Below are 23004 nucleotides of genomic sequence, written 5' to 3'. Positions count from 1 at the left end.
CACGGTGCACACACGCACACCAGATACGTCTGAAAGCGGTGAAAACGGCTGATAAAGCAAAAAAACCTTGCTCAACACGCGAGTCAAAATGGCCGACGACCCGTTCTTGAGACGTAACGGCCCGGCGATAATTCTCCCCGGAATCCACCGCCAAAAACCTGACACGCAGGTTGATCGGTCACAGCGATGACAACTCTGTCGCTGGAATCCCTCTCCCGGGAACCCAAAAGTTCACTCGTGACTCTTTCTCGCCAACGTTCGCTCCAGACCGCAAGTAGCTCGGCTCCTTCTTGTCTGATTCACTCGCTCCGCCCTCTTTTTCCCTCTTCTTCCTCTTCGTCGTCCGGTTCCCGATCCGGTTTCCTGGTTCTTTTAACAATAACTTTTTTACCTTTTGAAAACAGTTCATGAACAATAAACCTTTTGAAAACAATAATAGTACATGGAATCAGAAATATTTACAGTGGATGCAAACCACCACAACGGAAGTGACAAATCCGTAACAATTGCTTACACGTTAAGGTTCTTGCTTTGGGTAAGGGAACTATGTTCTCAGGTTTATAATTTAAATGAAGTTGAATATCGGATGTTGTGAAATTAACATCATGTGCAGCAATCCTTTAAATTATATTATATTTTAGGAATGGCCGATACTGTACGATTATTAAAGTGTGTGTGTGTGTGTGTGTGTGTGTGTGTGTGTGTGTGTGTGTGTGTGTGTGTGTGTGTGTGTGTGTGTGTGTGTGTGTGTGTGTGTGTGTGTGTGTGTGTGTGTGTGTGTGTGTGTTTTGGTTCGTTCTGTTCTATTTTATAGCACAACTGTGCTTCATTTTTTCCTCAACACACACATACATACACATACATACAGATATATACACATACATACACACACATACACACACATGCATACATACTTACACATACACATACATACTCATACATACATACATAGATACTGTTACATATTTATGTGAATGTATGTGAATTACCATTCAGGTCTTTGCTTATCCGTGTGTAGTATATTAAGTTGTTGTAGTTGTAGTTGTTGTGTAGTTGTTGTGGTTGGAGGGTCAGGAGCCCTTCTGAAACAGTGGCCGGAAACGGAAGTGACCGGAAACGGAAGAGGAAAAGACACGAGGAAGAAAAGGGACGAGTAGTATTCTTCCTCGCCCCGCTCCGACAAAAGGTGGGATCGACCTTGCGCTGCGTGGAAAAGCGGCGTTCCGAAGCCTGTCTGGCGAGAGGAATTACCGGGACGTGTACCTGCCCGGTGGAGACGTCAAGTTGACGTGGGGCCGTGCATCGACCCCGCGTCTGGCATCGTTCGCGGCACCGTCTAAACAGACGCGTGCGGGTCGCACGTTGGGGCCTAACGCGCCTTGCAAGCGGCGTGGGGTTTGGCTTGCTCTACCGTACCCGCTTCGCGTGGCCACGAGGGGCTGCAGCCACGGTGCCTGGTACGATACCTGCCCGGTGGAGAAACGTCCACCCGGGGTTCGTTCAACCGCCCGAGTGCGGCGACGCCGACCAGTATCTTGGTCAGGAGGGGCCCAGAGACATTGTGAGGAGCAGAGACCGAAAGGGGGTTGTGAGTACTCACCGGGACACACATATAGAAGATGGCCATCTTACTCATAGGGAAGTGCTTGTGAATTGGGAATTGTTGATGGTTGTATATGGTTGATTGCTCGGGGAAAATCTCCGTGGTTGTGTCATTGAAATTGTATGGTCATTCCCATTGAAATATATCCTTGAACGTCAGTTGTCTCTTGGGTGAAATTCATATGGATTGCGTGGCGAAAGCGCATATATAATACAGCTTTCTGGCGAAGTTCCTCTCACGGTCAGGGGGTCACCGAGACCAGGTATTCACCGAGGGGACCACGTAACAGAATTGGGGGCTCGTCCAAATTACGATTTGCGGTTTCGCAATTGGGTCTACGTCCGGGATCTAAAATTGTATAACATAATAAAATAATAATATTTTATTAATTAAAATTTATTAATTAATTATTAATTGGTAAATTTTTTGAGAAATTGGGGTAAAGTCTTGGGTGAAGGTTAACAGGTGTTAACGATAGACACCATGGCGTTTGTGGCACAGAACTTTGGGGTAACCCCGAGTGAGGCACAGTTCCGAGCGTTGCTAAAGTCGGACCTATTGAAATTGGCCAAACATTTTAACTTGGAGGTCCGAACTAATTTGAGGAAGGCAGAGTTGCAGGCCACGGTGATACAATCTATGGTGGGATTAGGAACATGGGACGAGTTAGCCTGGGAGTGGCTACCCGAAGAACCAGAAGATGTTGAGCTCCGGAAACTGGAGTTGCAATTACGGAGCCAGGAACGGATTAAAGAAGAAGAAAGGAAAGCAGAAAAGGAAAGAGCAGAAGAAGAAAGGAAAGCAGAAGCGAGGAGAGAAGAGAAACAAGCAGAGGAAAGGAGAGTGGAACGAGAACTCCAGGAAAGGATGAAAACAGAGGTAAGGAAAGCAGAAGCAGAGGAGAGGAGAGCTGCAAGGGAACTCGAAGCAGAGGAGAGAAAAGCGGAAAGGGAATTAAAGGAACGTGACATGGAGCTTCAGCAAGAAATCAAATTCAAGGAGCTGGAGTTAATGAGAGAACGGGGAGAGGCACCACCCTTGCTGACGGGGTCGACACCTAACCAGAAAACCTGGGATGTGGGCAGACATGTGAGGCTGGTTCCACCGTTCAGTGAAAAAGAAGTCGCGAAATTTTTTCCACACTTTGAGAAAGTGGCTCGACAATTAAACTGGCCGGAGGAGGCCTGGACCATACTCGTGCAAAGTGTGCTGGTGGGGAAAGCTCAGGAAATTTATTCGGCGCTACCAATGGACCAATGTGCAGATTATGAGGTACTGAAGAAGCACATCCTCAAAGCCTATGAGTTGGTTCCGGAAGCTTACAGGCAAAAATTCAGGAATGCCAGGAAGAGGGAGAGTGAGACCCATGTGGAGTTTGCCAGAGTGAAAGAAAACATGTTTGATCGGTGGTGTGAGTCAAAAGGAGTCGGGAAAGACTTCGAAACATTGCGGGACTTGATCCTGGTGGAGGAATTCCAGCAGTGTGTCCACGAGGACATCAAAGTGTACCTGCAGGAAAAGAAGGTACCAAAGTTGTGGGACGCAGCCACCATGGCAGATGATTATGCCTTAACCCACCGAATAGGGGTCCACGAACCTAACTCCTCACCTAGATCTCCGCAGGGGAGGTGGGGAACAGCAGGTGCGGAGAACGACAATACATGGCGGCGGCCTCGAGAGGATTATGGGGACAACGCGGATACCCCACCTGTTCGAAGTCAGAGGGCTGCGGGCCCAAGACAAACTTATTTTTCAGGGGGCCCGAGGCAGACCACGAGTTTTTCCTCCGGGCCTACTTGCGCGTTTTGCAAGAAACCTGGACACTTGATGTCCAGTTGTTACCTCATGAAAAGGGACAACCCAGAGCGGAGTCCGACTATTACAACTCCGAATGCGATGGCTAGCGTAAGAAATCGCCATCAAAAGGGTTACCAACCATTTATTTCAGAGGGGTTTGTGTCACTGGATGGAGCCTCGACTAACCGGAGACCGGTTAGGATATTGAGGGACACAGGGGCCCATCAATCTTTAATGCTTGAAGGCATTTTGCCATGGTCCGAGGAGACGGCAACGGGGGATAGTGTTCGTTTACAGGGGATCGGAGGCGGTGTTAGTGCTCCCCTTCATGTCCTCCATTTGGAGTCCGATTTGGTGTCAGGACCGGTCACCGTCGGTTTACAAGCCACGCTTCCTGTAGAGGGTGTATCTGTGGTTATCGGGAATGATTTGGCCGGGGGTCAAGTTTATGGTAACCTGAGGGTTGGTAAAGAGCCCAGCAGGGAAAATAACACAACACCAGCTCGGGATGGCGACAAAAGTGCCAAGTTATTTGTAGGGGGACTGAACTTCAAAACAGAGGAAGAAGTTCTGACCTCTGTCTTCAACAGATATGGGCCGCTGGTGGAAGTGCGGGTGGTAAGAGACTGGGAAACGCAACAGTCAAGAGGGTTCGGCTTTGTCACGTTTGCCAGCACAAAAGACGCCAGAGAGGCAGAGAAGAATTGGAATGGCAAGGATTTGGAGGGTTGGACGATAACAGTAGGGAAGGCATTTCGTAGGCGTCGAGAGGTCTACAGGAGAGGACAACTGGGCGGTAGTTTTGGTGGTGGCCGCAATCAATATTATTATGGAGGCTCCCTGAGTTACGGCAGCTCCCGAAGGAAGGATTGTCAAAGTAGTGGCCGAGAAGGAGACCGCTATTCATGGGACTACAGGGACAAGCGGTCCCACCATAATTATTAGGGAAGTTCTGAGAAGTTGAAGCACTGAATGCGGCGGAGCCGCCGAGCCAAGATTCCTACACGGATTAACCGTGAACGCCGTTCCTAAAGGCGTCCATGTAGTGAACTTTCATGCACGGACTAACCGTGAACTCCCGTTCCTCAAGGCGCCCCTGTAGAGAACTTTCCTGCACGGACTAACCGTGAACTTCACGTTCCTAAAGGCATCCATGTAGTGAATACTCGGCTTGGCCTCCCGGAAAAAGTGCTATCGAGTTGCTTAACTTTGGATCTTTGATCAACCCCTTAACCTTCATTCACAAGAAACTGACGGTCAAAGTCAGAGGGTCATGAGATGGAGTTTGATTTAGCAGGGACAATGTCGTTGCTGGTGCTTAGTCCAGAGGGAGTAATCTGGAGGGGTTGTGGGGAAATTTTGGTTGCTTTATTTTTAAGTGATAACTGTGCCCGGGGGGAACTGATAATGTGGGGGGGTTGAGTTATCTGGTTTGTTTCTCCAAATTGGCCGGCAAAGAAAGTTTTCGCTGGGTTCAAACTTTCTTTCTTGAAGGGGGGGAGTGTTACATATTTATGTGAATGTATGTGAATTACCATTCAGGTCTTTGCTTATCCGTGTGTAGTATATTAAGTTGTTGTAGTTGTAGTTGTTGTGTAGTTGTTGTGGTTGGAGGGTCAGGAGCCCTTCTGAAACAGTGGCCGGAAACGGAAGTGACCGGAAACGGAAGAGGAAAAGACACGAGGAAGAAAAGGGACGAGTAGTATTCTTCCTCGCCCCGCTCCGACAAAAGGTGGGATCGACCTTGCGCTGCATGGAAAAGCGGCGTTCCGAAGCCTGTCTGGCGAGAGGAATTACCGGGACGTGTACCTGCCCGGTGGAGACGTCAAGTTGACGTGGGGCCGTGCATCGACCCCGCGTCTGGCATCGTTCGCGGCACCGTCTAAACAGACGCGTGCGGGTCGCACGTTGGGGCCTAACGCGCCTTGCAAGCGGCGTGGGGTTTGGCTTGCTCTACCGTACCCGCTTCGCGTGGCCACGAGGGGCTGCAGCCACGGTGCCTGGTACGATACCTGCCCGGTGGAGAAACGTCCACCCGGGGTTCGTTCAACCGCCCGAGTGCGGCGACGCCGACCAGTATCTTGGTCAGGAGGGGCCCAGAGACATTGTGAGGAGCAGAGACCGAAAGGGGGTTGAGTACTCACCGGGACACACATATAGAAGATGGCCATCTTACTCATAGGGAAGTGCTTGTGAATTGGGAATTGTTGATGGTTGTATATGGTTGATTGCTCGGGGAAAATCTCCGTGGTTGTGTCATTGAAATTGTATGGTCATTCCCATTGAAATATATCCTTGAACGTCAGTTGTCTCTTGGGTGAAATTCATATGGATTGCGTGGCGAAAGCGCATATATAATACAGCTTTCTGGCGAAGTTCCTCTCACGGTCAGGGGGTCACCGAGACCAGGTATTCACCGAGGGGACCACGTAACAGATACACATACATACATACATACATACATACATACATACATACTTATATACACATACATACACACACATGCATACACAAACATACACACACACATACATAGACACAGACACACACATATACATACATACAGTACACAGACACAGACATACACATACACATACAGACACACAGACACAGCCACACACATACACACACATATATACATACACATACATACACATACACACATATACACATACATACATACATTCACACACAGACACGCAGACACACAGACACAAACACACCCAGACACACACACAAAACAAAGCAATACCATGTGCATGTGCGTACACATTTGTTTTTTGTAATAGCTCAGGTAAGATGATGATATCACGATCACCTTGCCCAAATGTGGTTTCGGACGCTGTTCCATATTTTACCAAATAACAAAACACATTCACACATTGCTTAAACAAATGCGATTATGTTATTTGATCTTCACCTTCTCACAATCCTGATACATATTGGCAACCCGTGAGGAAAATTATCCACTCGTGAGTTGTCACGAGATGTTTTCATTGGTAAACTATTCTCTGCTCGTGGTGTGTTCTAAATTGCGACAAATGGAGGGAATGTTTTATACCACCAGATACACTGCACTCGATCCTATAATGGACATATTATATATCACAACAAGCGACCTACAACAGCCCATGCAGACGAAATCTCATTCCCACAATCCTTCTGAGCAGGACTTCTTGTTTTTCACAACAAGGCCTTCATCATTTTGAGGCATTGATTTATTCACCACCAACCCTGATGCATTACTCCCTTCAGTTTGTGTCATGTGACTTGGTTTATTATCCGTGTCACAAGGAAGGTATCGATGCTCTGAAAATGTGATGGCAATGTACAAGGTCGTGTCCGGATGTATCACCTGTAAAGGACAAGCCGATGGCTTATCAGAATGCAGACCACTTTATTGTCTGCCATTAATGGTGGAACTGTACCACGATATGCAAGGACAAGAGACGTCTTAAGGATACAGGGAACTCGGACGCGGGACCATTTGTCCCATCATGTCTGTGCTTTATTGACCTCACATGATATCTTTCCTTTCATTCATGTTTTAGGGATGTTGGGGGTTGTAGTGTGAGTAATGGATCCTCTCATCCATTAACTTTTGGAATGGATCTTCTCGTAGACGTCGCAGTCACTACCAGTACACGATCACCCATGCATACCCAAACTCTTACACATCAGTCCTGCCAATATCCAGGTACCCATATATTCTTAATGCTTCTGGGTACCTATTCAATTCAAATTTAAACTTACTAGTGCACCCGTTCCCTACAGGAGCGGCAGGAAGTGTCAATGCTCCCTGGGATATATAGATTACAGTAGATCTACGGTCGGGCCTCATGGACATTGTGGGGGTGCGGAGGTGTTCATTTCCCAAGTTTCTTGTGGAGAGATCGCCAAATGGTTTAAGCATTCGAGCAAGGACTCCATTCACACCTGTCGAGGAACGGCTGGCTTGACGAGCGCTAGTTAACTGCTTGTTGAATGAAAACACCCCGAGTTTCCTCCCTTTCAATTTAGTGTTAAACAGCATTAGCGACTGTTTCAAACGGTAATCAAAATGTGTTTGTGGTTTATAATATTTTTTACTTCTGGTAGGGGGTGCTCCAGCAAAAACAGCACGGTAAGATGTTTATCCACGTTAATATGGCGTCTGTTCAAGGAGGAAAAACCCCTTGGGGAGACAGGAGATATTATTCGGATTAATTTTGTTTTGTAATAACATTAATATGATGTTATGATATTTAGTTTTGGTATTAGGAGCGTCGTTGGAAACACACCACGATAAAGCGATTTTAACACTAATATATACACCTCAACACGCAACCCCAGGGAAAACCCCCTTCGTGGGAAAAAAAACTCCCTCGGGGAGGGGGGGGGGGCAAATGAATTTGCTACAACCTTTACTGTGTGACCCTTAGTACTCCTGTTAAGTTGAGTTGAGATTGGATAAGTAACGAACGGCTGAATGTATCGCGGTCAAAAATCGTCAAACAGACGATTTTTGAGAGACAGACAGACAGACAGACAGCAAATTGTGTATTTTAGTATGATCTACTGTTTCTGATGTTTCTACCTTTCCAGGAAGAGCCTGGTGTTGGCTTAGCGGTTAGGGTGCCGGCTTGGGATCCCAGGATCCTGGGTTTGAATCCCGATTGGTCGCTGAATTAACTCCAGGGGGGTTGACTCAGCCTGCCATCCTTCCGAGGTCGGCAAATCGAGTACCAGTTCACTTTTAATTCCCTGTGTGTCGCAAGAGGCGACTAACAGGGTTAGCGGCAGGAATGGCATCCGGCTGTAAAACATTGCTTCAAAAAAATGGGACCATGTTGCCCAAAAAAGGCCAACCCCTGCTCTGTGGGGAAAATGGCCTCTAAAGCAGTTCCACCATTCCAGGAAGACCATTCCATGCATTAACTACTCTCTGAGTGAAAGACCCTTACATTACTACAGTCCAAACTATCCTCTTCTTTACTCTCAGGCTATGGCCCCGGGTCCTCTCACTGTGTATTTTGCTGAAGAACTCTTCTGCACTTATTTTGTCTTTACCCTTCATGATCTTAAACATCTCTATCATGCCTTCTTTCCAATCAAGTCCCGTCTCTTTCAGCCCATCCTGATAGCTTAGTGTAGCTAGGCCCAAAATCCAATTTTGATAGTGTCCTGAGCCTGCGATAGACATATAAACTGGTATTCCATTGTAAAATATTTCTCAAACGAGTGATTTTCGTTCCTGGTCATTACAAATTTTACTGTTGTGATTAAAATCAGTTTAAAGCACATGAGTTTTTGGAGTTTATTTTTACTTACAAGAGCAAAATGTATCCTGTATGACTGTGTTGTTCTTTCCTTTAAGTTAACTTTTCATTACCTCCGCCACCGAAGGTGCATGGAGGTTACCTTTTCACCCCTGTCTGTTTGTTTTTTCACACAAATTGTGTTTTTCCCACCTCTTTTGTGTTTGTTCACGAAAAATTCTGGACAGAATCGGACGAAATTTGCTGGAAAGGTTGAGTATGTGACGAGGACGAAATGATTCGATTTTGGTGAACATCCAGATCTAGGTCTGAGAATTTAATTCAGTGATTCTTCATTATTGATTAGGGCTAAAACCGATAGCCACGATATCTCAAAAGTGGACGTAGTCGGCCAAAACTTTGTGGACACGTTGTGTTTGTGACTCGGACAAATTTCGATTTTGGTGAAGATCCGAATACGGATCCAGATTTTTTTTTTTACTGATTCTTCACAATTGAATGATAAGGCCAAAAACGATATAGAGCATGATATTTCAAAAAGTTGTGGATGACTTATGACTAAACTAGGTGGATGAATTGGCTAAGTGAGAAGAACAAGCCGATTGGACTTCGGTTCAGGTCCGGATCCAGATCTGGCCTATCAGTGGGATAGAAAACGTAAACTGTTCAGCCAGGTGAAGGTTTGTTTTCTACCGAGTGACGTGCTTGTTTATTCACAGATTTGGTTTAGTTACATCGACCGGAGTTGCGGACACTTTTTTGGGTGTGATGGAGCCTTTTCATTATTTTATTTGTTGTCGATCTGTCTGAAGCTCACGGAGAAGCTTGGACACACATCACGTGCAGGACAATGGCATCAGGAGACATTGTGTACTTTTACATGTATTACGACATTCGTTGGGCAGAGAGAAAAACATGATAGGGTTCTGGTAACAGAAATGTTCCCCCAGCCGACCCCATGAGAAGTTCGGATTATTTGGGGCTGTGTGGAAGAAGAAGAATCAGTTAATGTATATCTTTTTTTCTTTTTTTTCTTTTTTTGTATACAAAGTCGAGGCTCGTGTAAGAGCTAACGCATTAAACACAAAAAAAGACAAACAGACACATAAAACATAAAATGAAGGGAGCGGGAGACAAGAGGGGCAGAGAGAGGGAAACACAAACACAACAGTGGAGAGCAGGGACATCGGGAGATCTATGGAAGGGAGAGGGCTGGAGGTTGTTGGAGAGGGGGTGGCGGGGGCGAGTGGTACACAGAATATAACAAATCGACATTGCTAGGAATCCACAAATTGCTTTATTTTCTGTGTATCGATGTAAATGAAAGTTTATCTTCCATCTTACCAACTCTTTCCGAGACACATTCGTGCAAGCTAACTCACTTTTGCACAAACATCGTGAAGGTACCGTGCTTGGTTTTCCAGTGTTAACCCCTTCCCACCACTCCCTCCCCATCATTCCCTTTCTCCTCACTTCCTGCAGACAATATTGCTGCCGAACTGGAAGCGAACCTGGGTCGTATTGAAGAAGTAACAGGTCATGTCAAGATCAAGCATTCCTTCGCGCTGGTTTCACTGTCTTTCTTTCGGAGCCTTCGTATCATCCGGGGAGAGAATCTGGAATCGGAGTAAGTAAAATTACCAATCCAACACATCACGATCAGTTATCCTCACGTGGGCATTTAGCACGCTGCCCTCATGTCCTCCTTGAAAATGCCGTGTGTGGGATTCTTTGGACCGTTCCGGTTTGGCTTGGATTCCAGCCAGTCTGAAAGCGCCAGTCGTAACACAGCAAACGTGACGAGGTAACACGAACTGTGAAGAACCTTTAGACCTTGTGTACTGTATTTAATACAGTCTTGGATTTTCACCTGGTTTTATGAGCGCCTCACCGCACGGAGCATGCTCATTTGTTCTTAATTCCGGAAGTTCATTAATCAGCAAGCTGGATTGTACTTCATGATGATCCATTGGCGGCATGCTAATTACCCTGCACTCACGAAGCTAAAAGTGGGGTTAAGCGACCGTGTGCGTACGTACGTTTCTGCATTTTTAAAATTCATTTTCTCAGCAACCGTTAGTCTGATTGACAGGAAGTGTTTCACCAACGGAGCGCCTCCTCCTGCAGAATTTTTAGTGATAATTTTGACTTTATAGGTCATGTGGTATGGATGACATCTTGGAAAAACTTTGCACCTATATATCTCTGAAACCGCTACGTGGAAAAATTTAAACAAGTACAGATACATTCAAAGTACACCGCCCCCATGCCAAATAAATAAATATCCTCCAGCGCGGCATTCCCGGGGCAACTTCAGCGCCCGACATTACCGCAGGGCAGCTCATGGAGACTGTATTGGGAGGGAGAGGTTTACAATAATTGATTGATTAATTGCATAATTAAAATCAACAAATAATGACCATACAATATTTTCTTAATCAATTGGCTAATAGCATAACTGAACCACTAGTGCTTCATTTGAAGCTGTAACTTTTTGAAAATTAATTAAACAAGTCATAATCGAAAAAATTAAAGAATTAATTGATTAATTAATAAATAATTAATCGATTAGTTGATTAATCAATAAATCAAAAATATCCTTTATAGCCACATCACTTGGTCACTGTCATGTCCGAATATCAGCTTCCTAGCTCAAAAGGTGCCTGAGATATTGCCCAGATGAGAAAGAAAGTAAATAAATGATTAATAATGAAACTAAATAAATAATAATCATAAAATAATTAATCAATTGGCTAATGGAATACCTATACCACCACCGCTTCATCCGAATGTGTAACCTAATTTTTTTAAATTAATTTATTTATTAATTCAATAATTAAATAATTAATCAATTAATAAAAAATATCCTTTGCAGCCAAATAACTTGGTCATTGTCATGTCCAAATATCGGCTTCCTTCCTCAAAATGTGCCTGAGATAATGCCCACAAGCGAAAGGAAATAAATAAGCACTTAATTAAAAAAAAAACAAAAAAAAAAACACCTTTAGAGGCCATTTTTCCCCGCAAAGCGGGGGTTGGCCTTTTTCGGGAACCGTGGTTGTTGTTGTTTTTCGGTCCCCTATTTGAAGCAATGTTTTACGGCCGGATGCCCTTCCTGACGCCAACCCTTTTTGCCGCCTTTAACGACAAACAGGGAATTACCAGTGAACTGGTACTCGATTTTCCGACCTCGGAAGGATGGCAGGCTGAGTCAACCCCCCCTGGCGTTAATTCAGCGATCAACCGGGATTCGAACCCAGGATCCTTGGATCCTAAACCGGCACCCTAGCCGCTAGCCCAACACCAGGGATTAACTTAATTAATTGATAATAATTAAGTAACTCATCAATTAATTGATTCATCCAAAAACAAAAAATACCAATTTTGACAAAGCACTTTCTCACTATTGTGCCGAAATTTCAGCTTCCTAGCTCAAAGGATGGCTGAGATATCGCCCGGACAAACAAACAAGAAAACAAGAAAGAAACCGGAGTGAAAACTGAGTACTCCCTTTCAGCACGCGTCATTTCCGGGCCCTCTTTGGTGCCCGGCGATGACGTCATGCAGTGCCTGGAGATACCATAGGAAATGAGCGATGTACAACCTGGATCATTGTCAAGTACTCCCTAAGGGCAATAAGATATGTCAATGATAAGGTCATCAGTGCCTTCATTAGGACGTCATAATTCGACAAGTATAACGCTTTATCCGATCAGGATGAATTTTTTTTCTGCAACTGTTGGTCCGATAGACAAGAGATTTTCACCATAGATGCACCTCCTCCTGTATAATTAGTATGACAATTATGACATCATAGGTCACATGGTACAGGTGCCGTCTTGGAAAAACCAAAAAACGTTGCACCTCTATCTCCAAAACCGCTCTATGAAAAAAAATTGAAACGTGGCTCATTGTAAAGAACTCCGCATGGGGAATAAGTGTTGGTAACGATGACGTCATTGACGCCTTAATTATGATGTCATAATTCGACAAGTACAATGCTTAGTCCGATTAGTATTAAATTTATTGAGTGTAATCTACGCAACAATTATATTGGAGGATGTAAATTTATGACGTCATCAGTCACGTGGTCTGGCAGCCATATTGGATAAAAGAAAGAAAAAAAAACTTTAAAAAACAAGAGTTGGCTCGCATCAATCATTCTCAAGACTGTGCGGGGTAAGTATTTATATGAATACCATCTAGTTATTGTTGGATTACGTTTTCAGAAACTTGCGATCCAAATCCCAAGTAGTTCTGTTCCTGCTGGACAAGGGGCCACGGCCTAAAAATAAAGAAGATGGGATTATGATCAAAATCCCACTTTTGAAAACCGTTCACACCAGGTGTAAGCATTTTGTTTCGCGACATACGGTTCAGACCATATTGTGCAGTTATTCTCTAAAACACCTCCGACTGTTGACACCTTACCTTCAATAAGCAAAAACAATATGACTCTTCACTGCTCCTTAACGATGCGCTCTTGTGGTGAGGGCAGCCATATTTACAGTAGGATTACTCGTGCCGCATGCAGGATAAGTTGTCTTCTAAGTGGTCAACAAATGGCTCGCACTTGCCCCTATGACGTCGCACATAATGCAATTGTACGACACACACATATTAATGGCATCTCACTTTATTTATCGATTTACCCACATTTAATGAGCTGCTGAGTAAATGTCCAACAACCTACGCCATATTGTGTGCAGCGATTTGAGTCTTTCATAAGTCTCAATTGTTTGTTTTGTTTCATTTTGCAGCAAATATTCATTTTACGTGCTAGACAACCAGAATCTACAACAGCTCTGGGATTGGAACCATCACAAACTGTCCATTCTTCAGGGCAAGATGTTTTTCTTCCTGAATCCGAAGCTTTGCCTCTCTGAGATCCACCACATGGAGGAGAAGACCGGCACCAAGGGCATGCATAAATCGACCGACATTTCGCCCACGACGAATGGTAATCAAGCCTCCTGTAAGTTGGATTTTTCTTCCTGCCTTTCAGATTTCATTAATGAAAAGTTTATGACTGCCTCTTACTGATGTGATCTTCCGCACTTTGCAGGTGAAAACACCGTGTTGGAATTCACTTCTGTTGTCACACACAAAGAGCTGTTGAAGCTTGAATGGACACCTTATAGACCTCCAGATTATCGCGACCTCCTGGGCTTTCTCATTTACTACAAGGAAGCGTGGGTTTTACCCCTTTCCCCAAATCCGTGTAACACTTAAGTCTTATCGACTACCGACTCCTCTCTGGCTTTGTACCCCTTGCTCTGTCTGTGCTCTGTCCCCCAAATATTCCTGCAGGATGCACAAGATCTGCTGACCTCTTCTGTTGAAACTGTCTTCACTCTTTCATTCCTCTTTTCTCACGCCTCTGCAACAAACTCCCACACTCTCTTCAATCCCACTCCTCCCTCCCCGTCTTCAGAACAGCTGTTCACCACCATCTCATATCTTCCGCCATCCAAAACTATGATCATTTCTATCCCCATTAATCCACCCAAAACCACCTCCTTCAAATTCCGTTTTCTTTCCTGAAATATCCTGTGTTGTCCATATTGTTTATCCCATGTACCCCGTCCCAGCCCTCTCTCTTCCACAGATCTGATGTCCCTGTTCTCTACTGTTGTGTTGTGCTTCCCTTTCTCTCCCTTTTGTCTCTCGCTCCCTTTATTATACGTTCTGTGTGTTAGCTCTTATATGAGCCTCGACCAAAAAAAAACCCCCAAAACACCTAAGTCTTGTTTTTTTAAATCTCTCTGATATCACTCCATTTTATGCTACTGCCTTTTCCTCCTTGCTCCCTTAATGTGGGCCCTGCATCCCTTTTTGTTATTTTGTGCTAGACTAGTGTCAGTCACGTTCGTTCCCATAGGCCATACAGCCCTCTCATATCGTCCTACAGGCCATATGAGAATGTCACCGAGTTTGATGGACTTGACGCCTGTGGCTCCAACAGCTGGACCTACAAAGACGAGGAACCACCAGCTCTTACCAAAGGAAATGTTACAAATAATCCACGTACCCTGATTGTGAATCTCAAGCCTTGGACCCAATATGCGATCTTTGTCAAAGCCTACACATTGACCACATCAGAGAAGGGACAGCATCATGGTGCCAAGAGTAAAATCATCTACGTGCGAACCAATGCTACAGGTAGGTCTAACACCTGCCGATAAGACTTTAGTTTGACTTTGATACCTTAAAATTAACTTGCACTGATAGATGAGAGGGAATGACTTTTGATCGCGACCTGTAGTATGCAGTGCACAAAAAATATCAGGACATCCTATCGAGCAAAAAGGCCGAGTGTTTTGATTGTACTCTGGTAACATGCGCCATTCCCCTAAGCATTGCCATGCAGTTATATAATATACAAGTCAGGAGACGACGATGGTTCACGAGCGAGCGGTATTCAATGACAAAGGACGGACTATAACCGAAACGGGCCCGGACAGGCCAGGCCCGGAAATGTCAAAACGAAGGTTACTGACCTTGAAAAGAGATAGAAAATAATGTATAATCAGTTATGAGGTTAGTTAGCTACACAATACCGAAAATTCGGTGAAAAATGAAATGACAAAAAAAAACAGGAAAATGAAAATGAAAAATCGAGCTCCGTGGGGCTGGACACATGACATTGGCCGAACCAAATATCGAACCCCCTGTCAGATTCCACCAAACTCCTCGGAGAAGATGTAGCTTGAACTCGATTACCCCCTAAAAAGACTTCTTTTTCGGGCGTGGCTCTGCCCACAATGGGCGCAATACGCCCACTCTCGGCAGGACACAACGAGATCATGATATCAACCTCCCACCCAAGTTTCATCAAGATCGGATGATATCATCGGGTAGTTATGCTGCGGACAGACAGACACACACACACAGACACACACAGACACACACATAGACAGACGCACACACATGACGAATATAGTGGTCACTTGATAACTCGTGAACCAATACTAGAACAGCACTCGGTATAGCACACACCTCCGCCAGGCTGAAGGGTGTACGTTTTGTAGCCCGCTGATAGGTCGGATCTGAATCGACACCTGAACTAAATCTAATCGGCTTGTTCTTGTCACCTAACCAACACGTCCACCAAGTTTTGTCATCACTCGGCCGCAATTTTTTGAAATATCTTGCTATATATCGTTTTTGGCCCTATCTCTCAATGGTGAAGAATCACTCAGGAATTAAATAATTCTCGTATCCGAATCCATATTCAGATCTTCATCAAAATCGAATCGATTCGTCCTTGTCAGACACCCAACCGGTCCACCAAGTTTCATCGAAATCCGTCCACAACTTTTTGAGATATCGTGCTATGTAACCTTTTTGGCCTATCTCCCAATGGTGAAGAATCACGTAATAAATTATTGCATCTAGATCCGGATCTTCACCAAGATCGAATCAATTACTCCTGATCACACACACACACAACCTGCCCACCAAGTTTCGTCTGAATCTGTCCATAACTTATTTTTTTGTATACTTGGTCGAGGCTCGTGTAAGAGCAAACACATGAAACATATAATAAAGAGAGTGGGAGACTATAGATGGAGAGAGAGAGGGAGGCCCAACAACAGTAGAGACCAGGGACATCGGGAGATCTGTGGAAGGGAGAGGGATACACGGGATAAACAAGATGGACACTACAGGGATTTTAGGAGAGAAAACAGGGAATTTGAAGGAGGTGAGTTTGGGGTGAATTAGTAAGGGTAGAAAAGATCAAGGTTTTGGATGGGGGGGAAGATAAGAGATGGAGGTAGAAAAGATCATTACTCGGCCGCATTTTTTGAAATATCGTGCTATATATCGTTTTTGGCCATGTCGCTCTATGGTGAAGAATCACTTGAAAATTTTCGTATCCGGATCCCGATCTTCACCAAAATTGAATCAATTCGTCCTATTCACACACCCAACTTGTCAAGCAAGTTTTGTCCGAATCTGTCCATAACGTTTTGAGATATCGTATTCTCAGACAAACAAACAGCGTTGAATGCATAACCTCCGTCCACCTTCGGTCACGATGAAAACTAAAAGCCCAGTCCCCGCAGTTTCAATGTCCGTCTCTCCACCCTCGACCTTCTGAAATGGTTGAAAAGTCCCGCGTTTTGTGCACTTTTGTCCCGTGGATCTCTCGAATCCTAAAATGTAAGCACGACCTCCTGCAACCATGCTCGTTCAACTGCGCCCAAAACAGTTGATGTGATGCCTTTCAGTTTTCTCATTTGTGGATGACGTAAGGTCATTTGGGGTAATATCAATGCCTGACTCTTAAATATTCATGCTCCGTGATGCCTGAACATTGCGTTAATGGTCCATCGGTGATCTTGGCAACCGTAGTGATCCTGAGCCTTTCCTGTGGTAGGATCGTACCCTTCAATGTATGCGTGCACACGTTCACACAGCATGAATCGTGAGTAATCCGTGAGCATCACATCAGTCCATGTGACCCTTGCTCACCACTTGCGGTCACCACTGGAGCGTCCGTTTGTTATGGACAGTGCGATGTTTCCTCCATCGCCTTGTGTCCAGCACTATAAGAGAACTGCAGCCATTGAAAATTGGTTCCTTGGACTGCTGTTCATGTTTACTCTGACAGCATCATCATCATCATTTGACCTGTCAATCCTAATGGTAGCTGATGCCTGCGTGGTCTCCATCTCAAGCTTACCAAATCTACTGACACATTAATTTTGCGTTTGAAACTTTTGACCTGGCATCGTCACACCAACCGATTTCAGTCCATTGCAGGATTATACAGTAGTCACCTTCATCTCATGATGAGAGGTCTTTGGCATGCTCACCATGCTTGCCAAATGCAGGTCGGTGATAGTCAGGGCAGGAATTTTGGAATTTGCCCAGGATGCCGATACTAACTCTCCGCTTCAATCGAAAGACACCGTGAGATCTTGAGAGCAGTAGATCCACCATTACCAATAAATGGTAATGGCTTCCACTTCCGCTTCCGGTCCCTCGAGCAAGGTTGCGACTTCAACGTCTGCACGGCATCAAAGTTTTAAGTATTTTTCCAATCTGTGTCTTTTTCGAATTTCCACTCGTTATTTTATTGTGTATGTGTTACTGTGTGTTTCGAGTTAATCTTGGTTTGCAATTCGTGCAAACTTGTGTATAATTAAATCGTTTTCTGTTCGCACCGTTGCGGCCTGGTAACTTGAGGCTTCCCTCACCCCATCGGTGTTTTGTGTATTTAAGTTCTTTCCTTCACTGTATTGCTTATTTCTTAGATTTCCTTTTCTCCCCCCTAACTTCCCAAATCATCTATCCTTTGTTTAACGTTTTATACACAAAAACAAACAAACAATTTTTTTTTAAATTTCCTTCTCTCCTCGCCCCCGCCCCCTTTAAGTCCCAGCAATGTCAATATGTTTTATACCTCTCGCACCCCCACCCCCATTCCCGTGCCTCGTCCCCCCAAGCCCTCTCCCTCCCACAGATCTCCCGATGTCCCTGCTCTCAAATGTTGTACTTGTGTGCTTCCCTCTCTCTCCCCATCTTGTCTCCCACTCTCTTTATCTTATGTTTTATGTGTCAGTTTGTCTTTTTGTGATTAATGTTAGCTCTTACAGCGCCTCGATCTTGTATACAACAACAAAAATAAATAAATAATTGCAGGCAGACGGGTCGCCAGCTTAAAGATCATCCAAGGGGCTGTGCACTCGATGATGCAATGTCCTGCCCGTGAAACCACCAATCTGAAGGTATTATCGTTGCGTCGAGAACCAAACCTGGATCAGGTGGTTCCGAGGCAATGAGCTACGTCCGTGCCAACCGGTCTTGCCTCAATCCGGAAATCGAATAGCGGGAATTAAACCTGACCCTCTATCATACCCGATTCCATTTCAGCGCATAATTCGGGGGGCGTGCACCCCAGGTAACTTACATCAAAAGCTATTGTGAGCTGCGCGTGCAAGAATTTAGTTAACATCAAGTGCTTAGGTTATAAATAAGCGATAAAATATTAACGTGTGAGAACATTTATTTAATTGAGCTGGCTTTAATGTTTTTGTGCACAAATGAGAAGGAAGTAACTACCTTGGAGGAAAGATTATTACATTTTTAGTTTTGTCCAATATCACAACAAGATACCTGCACATGGTCTTTCCTTTTGTTCTTTGTTACACACCTAAAGAAGTTATGCCTTGAAGGTTCACTTTTTTGGTGTGTGTGTGTGTGTTTCTCTCTATTTTTACGCTTACAGTGCCCACTGTTCCTCATGATGTCGTTTCTATCTCCAACTCGCCGTCTCAACTCACCGTGAAGTGGAAACCACCGGTGAAGATCAACGGAAAAACAGTATATTACCGAGTTAAATGGCAAAGGCAGCCAGAATCACGGGAGCGGCACGAGGTCAATTACTGCTCCCTGGGTATGTGGGAAGAGGAGGACTGTAGCAATTGTTGAAAGCAAAGCAAAGGTCGCATATGGTTGATTTTGAAGAGTGGTTAATCAACATATTTTCAGTTGTAGAAGAACTGAAGTCATAAAAACCTTGAGAAAAGGGGTACCGTAGTGGAGATTGCGATCTCTGATTTTATGGGATTTCTTGGATGATAATTAACTCGGATGATTCTTCAACTCTGCTTACAAGTGGTGTTTTGCTTCCTTTTTGGTGCTGTGGAATTTTCCTGTGTCATTACCCTCGCCTGAGGAGAGGGGTATTGCATTTGAGTCCGTCTGTCTGTCTGTTTGTCCGCACAGAATAAATATGATTTTCTCTGCAGCCGTTGGTCCGATTGACAGGAAATTTTCACCATAGGTGCAACTTCACCTGTAGAATTTTTGATAATAATTATGATGTCATAGGCCACGTGGTTCTACCGCCATCTTGGAAAAACCGAACAACTTTGCAGCTCTATATCTCCGAAAGCACTGCATAGAAAAAATTGAGACATGGCTCATTGTAAATAACTCTCCATGTGGAATAACATCTGTTAATGATGATGTCATAGGTGCCTCTATTATGACATCATAATTCGACAAGTACAAAACATCATCCGATCAAGATGAAATTTATTGAGCATAATCTAGGGATAAATTAGTGGAGAAAAATAATAATGTTGACGTCATCGGTCACGTGGTTCGGCCGCTATATTTGTTTTAACACAAAAGCATTAAAAACCACTGAAAACACATCCTGGCGAGGGTCTGCAATCTCTGATTGCTCTTTCTTGTTCTGTTTTGATGATACGAAGAAGTTCATGCACGAAGAGGCCCGTTGGCCCATCACACTTGTTTTTATATGATCAAAATTGTAATTTTAATGTCACCTTTTCTCTGGTTGCCTTCATATTCCACCTCAGGACTCAAAGTACCCATCCGTGAGCTCCCGACAGACACCATGGAAGAACCTGTGGATGCTGAGCAGAACGAATCAATGGCAGGTGCACGGTCACCCAGCAACTGCTGTGCATGTCCCAAATCAGAACGTGAACTGGAAAAGGAACGAGAAGACGCGGAGTTTCAGAAAGCCTTTGAAGACTTCTTGCATAATCAAATATTCATGCCGAGGTGAACACTGCGAATGAATTTAATCACATGTTTTCATGTCGTCGTATCGGTGATCCAGCCTGTTTGATGTTCTCCTAAACTAACCCTTTATTCACTGTACTTTTATTGTTCCTGTATTCTTCCTTTTTACATCAAATGTTTTGCTTACTTGAGCTCGCATTGTGTGACTCCTTTTAATGACCCCTGACCTCCAGACCAAGTGAAACCCGCCACCGACGGTCCGTGGTCGACAACATGACGTTTTCCGCTAACACCACGTGGACTACAACATCATCACCGGGCGTGCGGCCTACACAAGCAGCGAAGCCAGAGGAGTTTCCCGTCAATGAGACGAGGATTTTCACTGACCAGATGGTGATCTCTGACCTGCGACACTTCACTGTGTACCGCATCGAGGTCTACGCCTGCAACAATGAAGTGACGGAGTGCAGTTACCCCAGCTACGTGTTTGCCAAGACCTTACCCAAACGTACGCTTTTCCTGCCTCATTGCGCGTTCTCTTTTTAATATGCATGGGATTGAACATGGGATGTGTGGGGAGGGATGTGGTGTTTAATGGATATACCAAGCAGAGGTCAAAGGTGAGGACTGGGGGGGACTTAAGCAAGTTTCTCGTGCTTAGATTAAGACATTTGGTTACGCTCAGTCCTCATACCTTTTCTACAGACCAAGCAGATGATATCCCAGGCTCAGTAAATGTCACGGTTTCGGAGGACAATGTGGTCTACCTACAGTGGTTCGAGCCACCTCAGCCAAACGGCCTCATCACCATTTACGAGATCCTCTACCAACGAAACAACGATGTAGGTTGAGACATTATCTTGTCTATCTATGTAAAATGTCTTTCTTAATTTGGAAAGAACGCTTACCACTGTTTCCCGGAACTCCAGGCCTCGACTTCTACTCAGAGTCGACCTATCTATGGTTTAAGACCTTGAATTGCATAAATGAAATTTTTTTTTGCAAAGTCTGGTATTTTCGGAAATAAATTGTATAATTGTTAATTTAAAACACACTACAGAAATCATGGCCCGGAAGGTTTGCCAATTGGATGAGCAATTAAACATTAATCTGCTCACTGAAGCATGTGAGTGTGGTAAGATTTTAACTCACAAACTCTCTCAAGATATAGAGCTTTATTCAAATCAATCTCCACATCATCTATAACAAGAAAGAGCAATACATTAGTACTCTAACATAATTCCCGAGCACATTATAAGCAAACCCATAAGCAATATTATTCGTCTTACCAAACTCAAGTCCAGTCACATTTAACAGCGCAGTAACCCTTCACTCGTAAGCAGTCCCTCTTATAGGGAATTTCACCACTTGAGCGGGAATTACAACGTGGATCTTCTTCTTCATTTCAACACATTCACCCTCCAATTAAATTTTCAGCAAGCTAGTATCAACTATGATATGGAACCACAAGGATATGATATGGAACTAGGCGAATATAATTCAACCTACCACCCCAAACGCGCCGGCCTTGACTTTCACGGCCGACACGGGTGCGATAACTGCCAGACCCATTCTCAAGAACCCTGGCATCAACAACGTCATGCAATATTGGGTTCGGAGCAACCGCTCCGGTACCAAGAGTTGCCGTTTCAGCCTGGATCGGAATACCGTTGGCCAATGGAGAAGGCCCTCCCGTGCCAAGTGTTGGCGTTTCAGCCTTGATCAGACTACCAGTCGAATCCGCCACATTGCCCTCACTCGTACCTGGGCAAGGACCCTCCCCACAGGGCACAAGATGTCACACCGAAACGGTCGCCTCTCTGCCGTCTGCCATATGAATATGTGCGTATTCCGGGTTAGCTTCTAACACCTGTACCCGGTCCACCTGCGGATCATACTTGCTGTGTTGTATTGCATGTTTCAGGAATGCGGGCCCTGGTTCAGAGAGCCAGCTCGGCAAAGATTGCCCATTTGCACTACGTCGCTGGTGGCGGAACATTCTGTCATGTGGAGTTTCATTGGTGGCAGTGGAGAGAAGGGAACGGATAGCATGCAATGCTTCGGGCAATTCCAGATTCCATTGATGAGGGGCCAACCCCGTGTCTTCAACCCCATGGCCACAGCCCTCCAAACAATCCCGTTAAATCGCTCGACCCTCCTGTTCCTTTGGGGGTTATACGGAGTAGTCCGGCTAGAAGCGATGCCACGTTCTAGAAGAAATGTCTTAACCTCCTGTGATGTAAAAGCAGCGCCCCTGTCAGAATGTATTAAAGCCGGATATTCAAACATTAGAAACAGCTGTCGCAGGCATCGGATGACCGTAGAGGACGACATATCAGTGCATGGAAACCCAAAGGGGAATCTCGAATATTCGTCGACCACCGTGAGGATATAGCAATGCGGACCCGATGCGGGAAGAGGCCCCTTGAAATCAACCCCCAACCTTTCCCTGGATCGTGCAGTCTGAATCAAAGTACCGACAGGCGGTTTATTAAAACGTGGTTTTAGCTCTGCACACACAGGGCACGAGCAGCACATGCGTCGGACATCCTTCACCGAGAAAGGCAAGTTACGACAGCGAACGAAATGGGCGAGGCGCGTCACACCTGGGTGGTATAGAGATTCGTGAATGCCTCGCAGGTCGTCAGCCATCATGCCCGAACAGACAGATCTAGACAACGCATCGGCTGCCAGATTATCGCTGCCTGGTCGATAGATGATATCAAAACAATAATCTGCCAATTCAATCCGCCATCTGGATATCTTTGCATTTTTAATGCGTTGAGCATGCCAAGAATCGTACATGAAAGCCACTGATTGTTGATCGGTAACAAGTTG

The 23004-nt window shown here is 44.9% G+C and overlaps 1 protein-coding gene across 3 annotated transcripts in view; it reads left to right on the top strand.

Moving 5' to 3' along the window:
• The window catches only part of LOC137431136 (insulin receptor), a 221411-nt gene that overhangs the window by 172502 nt on the left and 25905 nt on the right, over window positions 1–23004 (top strand). For all 3 annotated transcript variants that reach the window (XM_068122114.2, XM_068122116.2, XM_068122117.2), the window contains 8 exons: window positions 10141–10285; window positions 13419–13633; window positions 13724–13850; window positions 14570–14820; window positions 18896–19063; window positions 19998–20205; window positions 20400–20674; window positions 20872–21008. In XM_068122114.2, the coding sequence (XP_067978215.1) occupies window positions 10141–10285; window positions 13419–13633; window positions 13724–13850; window positions 14570–14820; window positions 18896–19063; window positions 19998–20205; window positions 20400–20674; window positions 20872–21008 (1526 nt within the window). The remainder of the gene's footprint in view (window positions 1–10140; window positions 10286–13418; window positions 13634–13723; window positions 13851–14569; window positions 14821–18895; window positions 19064–19997; window positions 20206–20399; window positions 20675–20871; window positions 21009–23004) is intronic.

This window comes from Myxine glutinosa, chromosome 7 (genome assembly GCF_964187855.1).
Source record: "Myxine glutinosa chromosome 7, kmMyxGlut1.1, whole genome shotgun sequence".
NCBI classification, from domain to species: domain Eukaryota; kingdom Metazoa; phylum Chordata; class Myxini; order Myxiniformes; family Myxinidae; genus Myxine; species Myxine glutinosa.
This window is presented reverse-complemented; position numbering and strand designations above follow the sequence as displayed.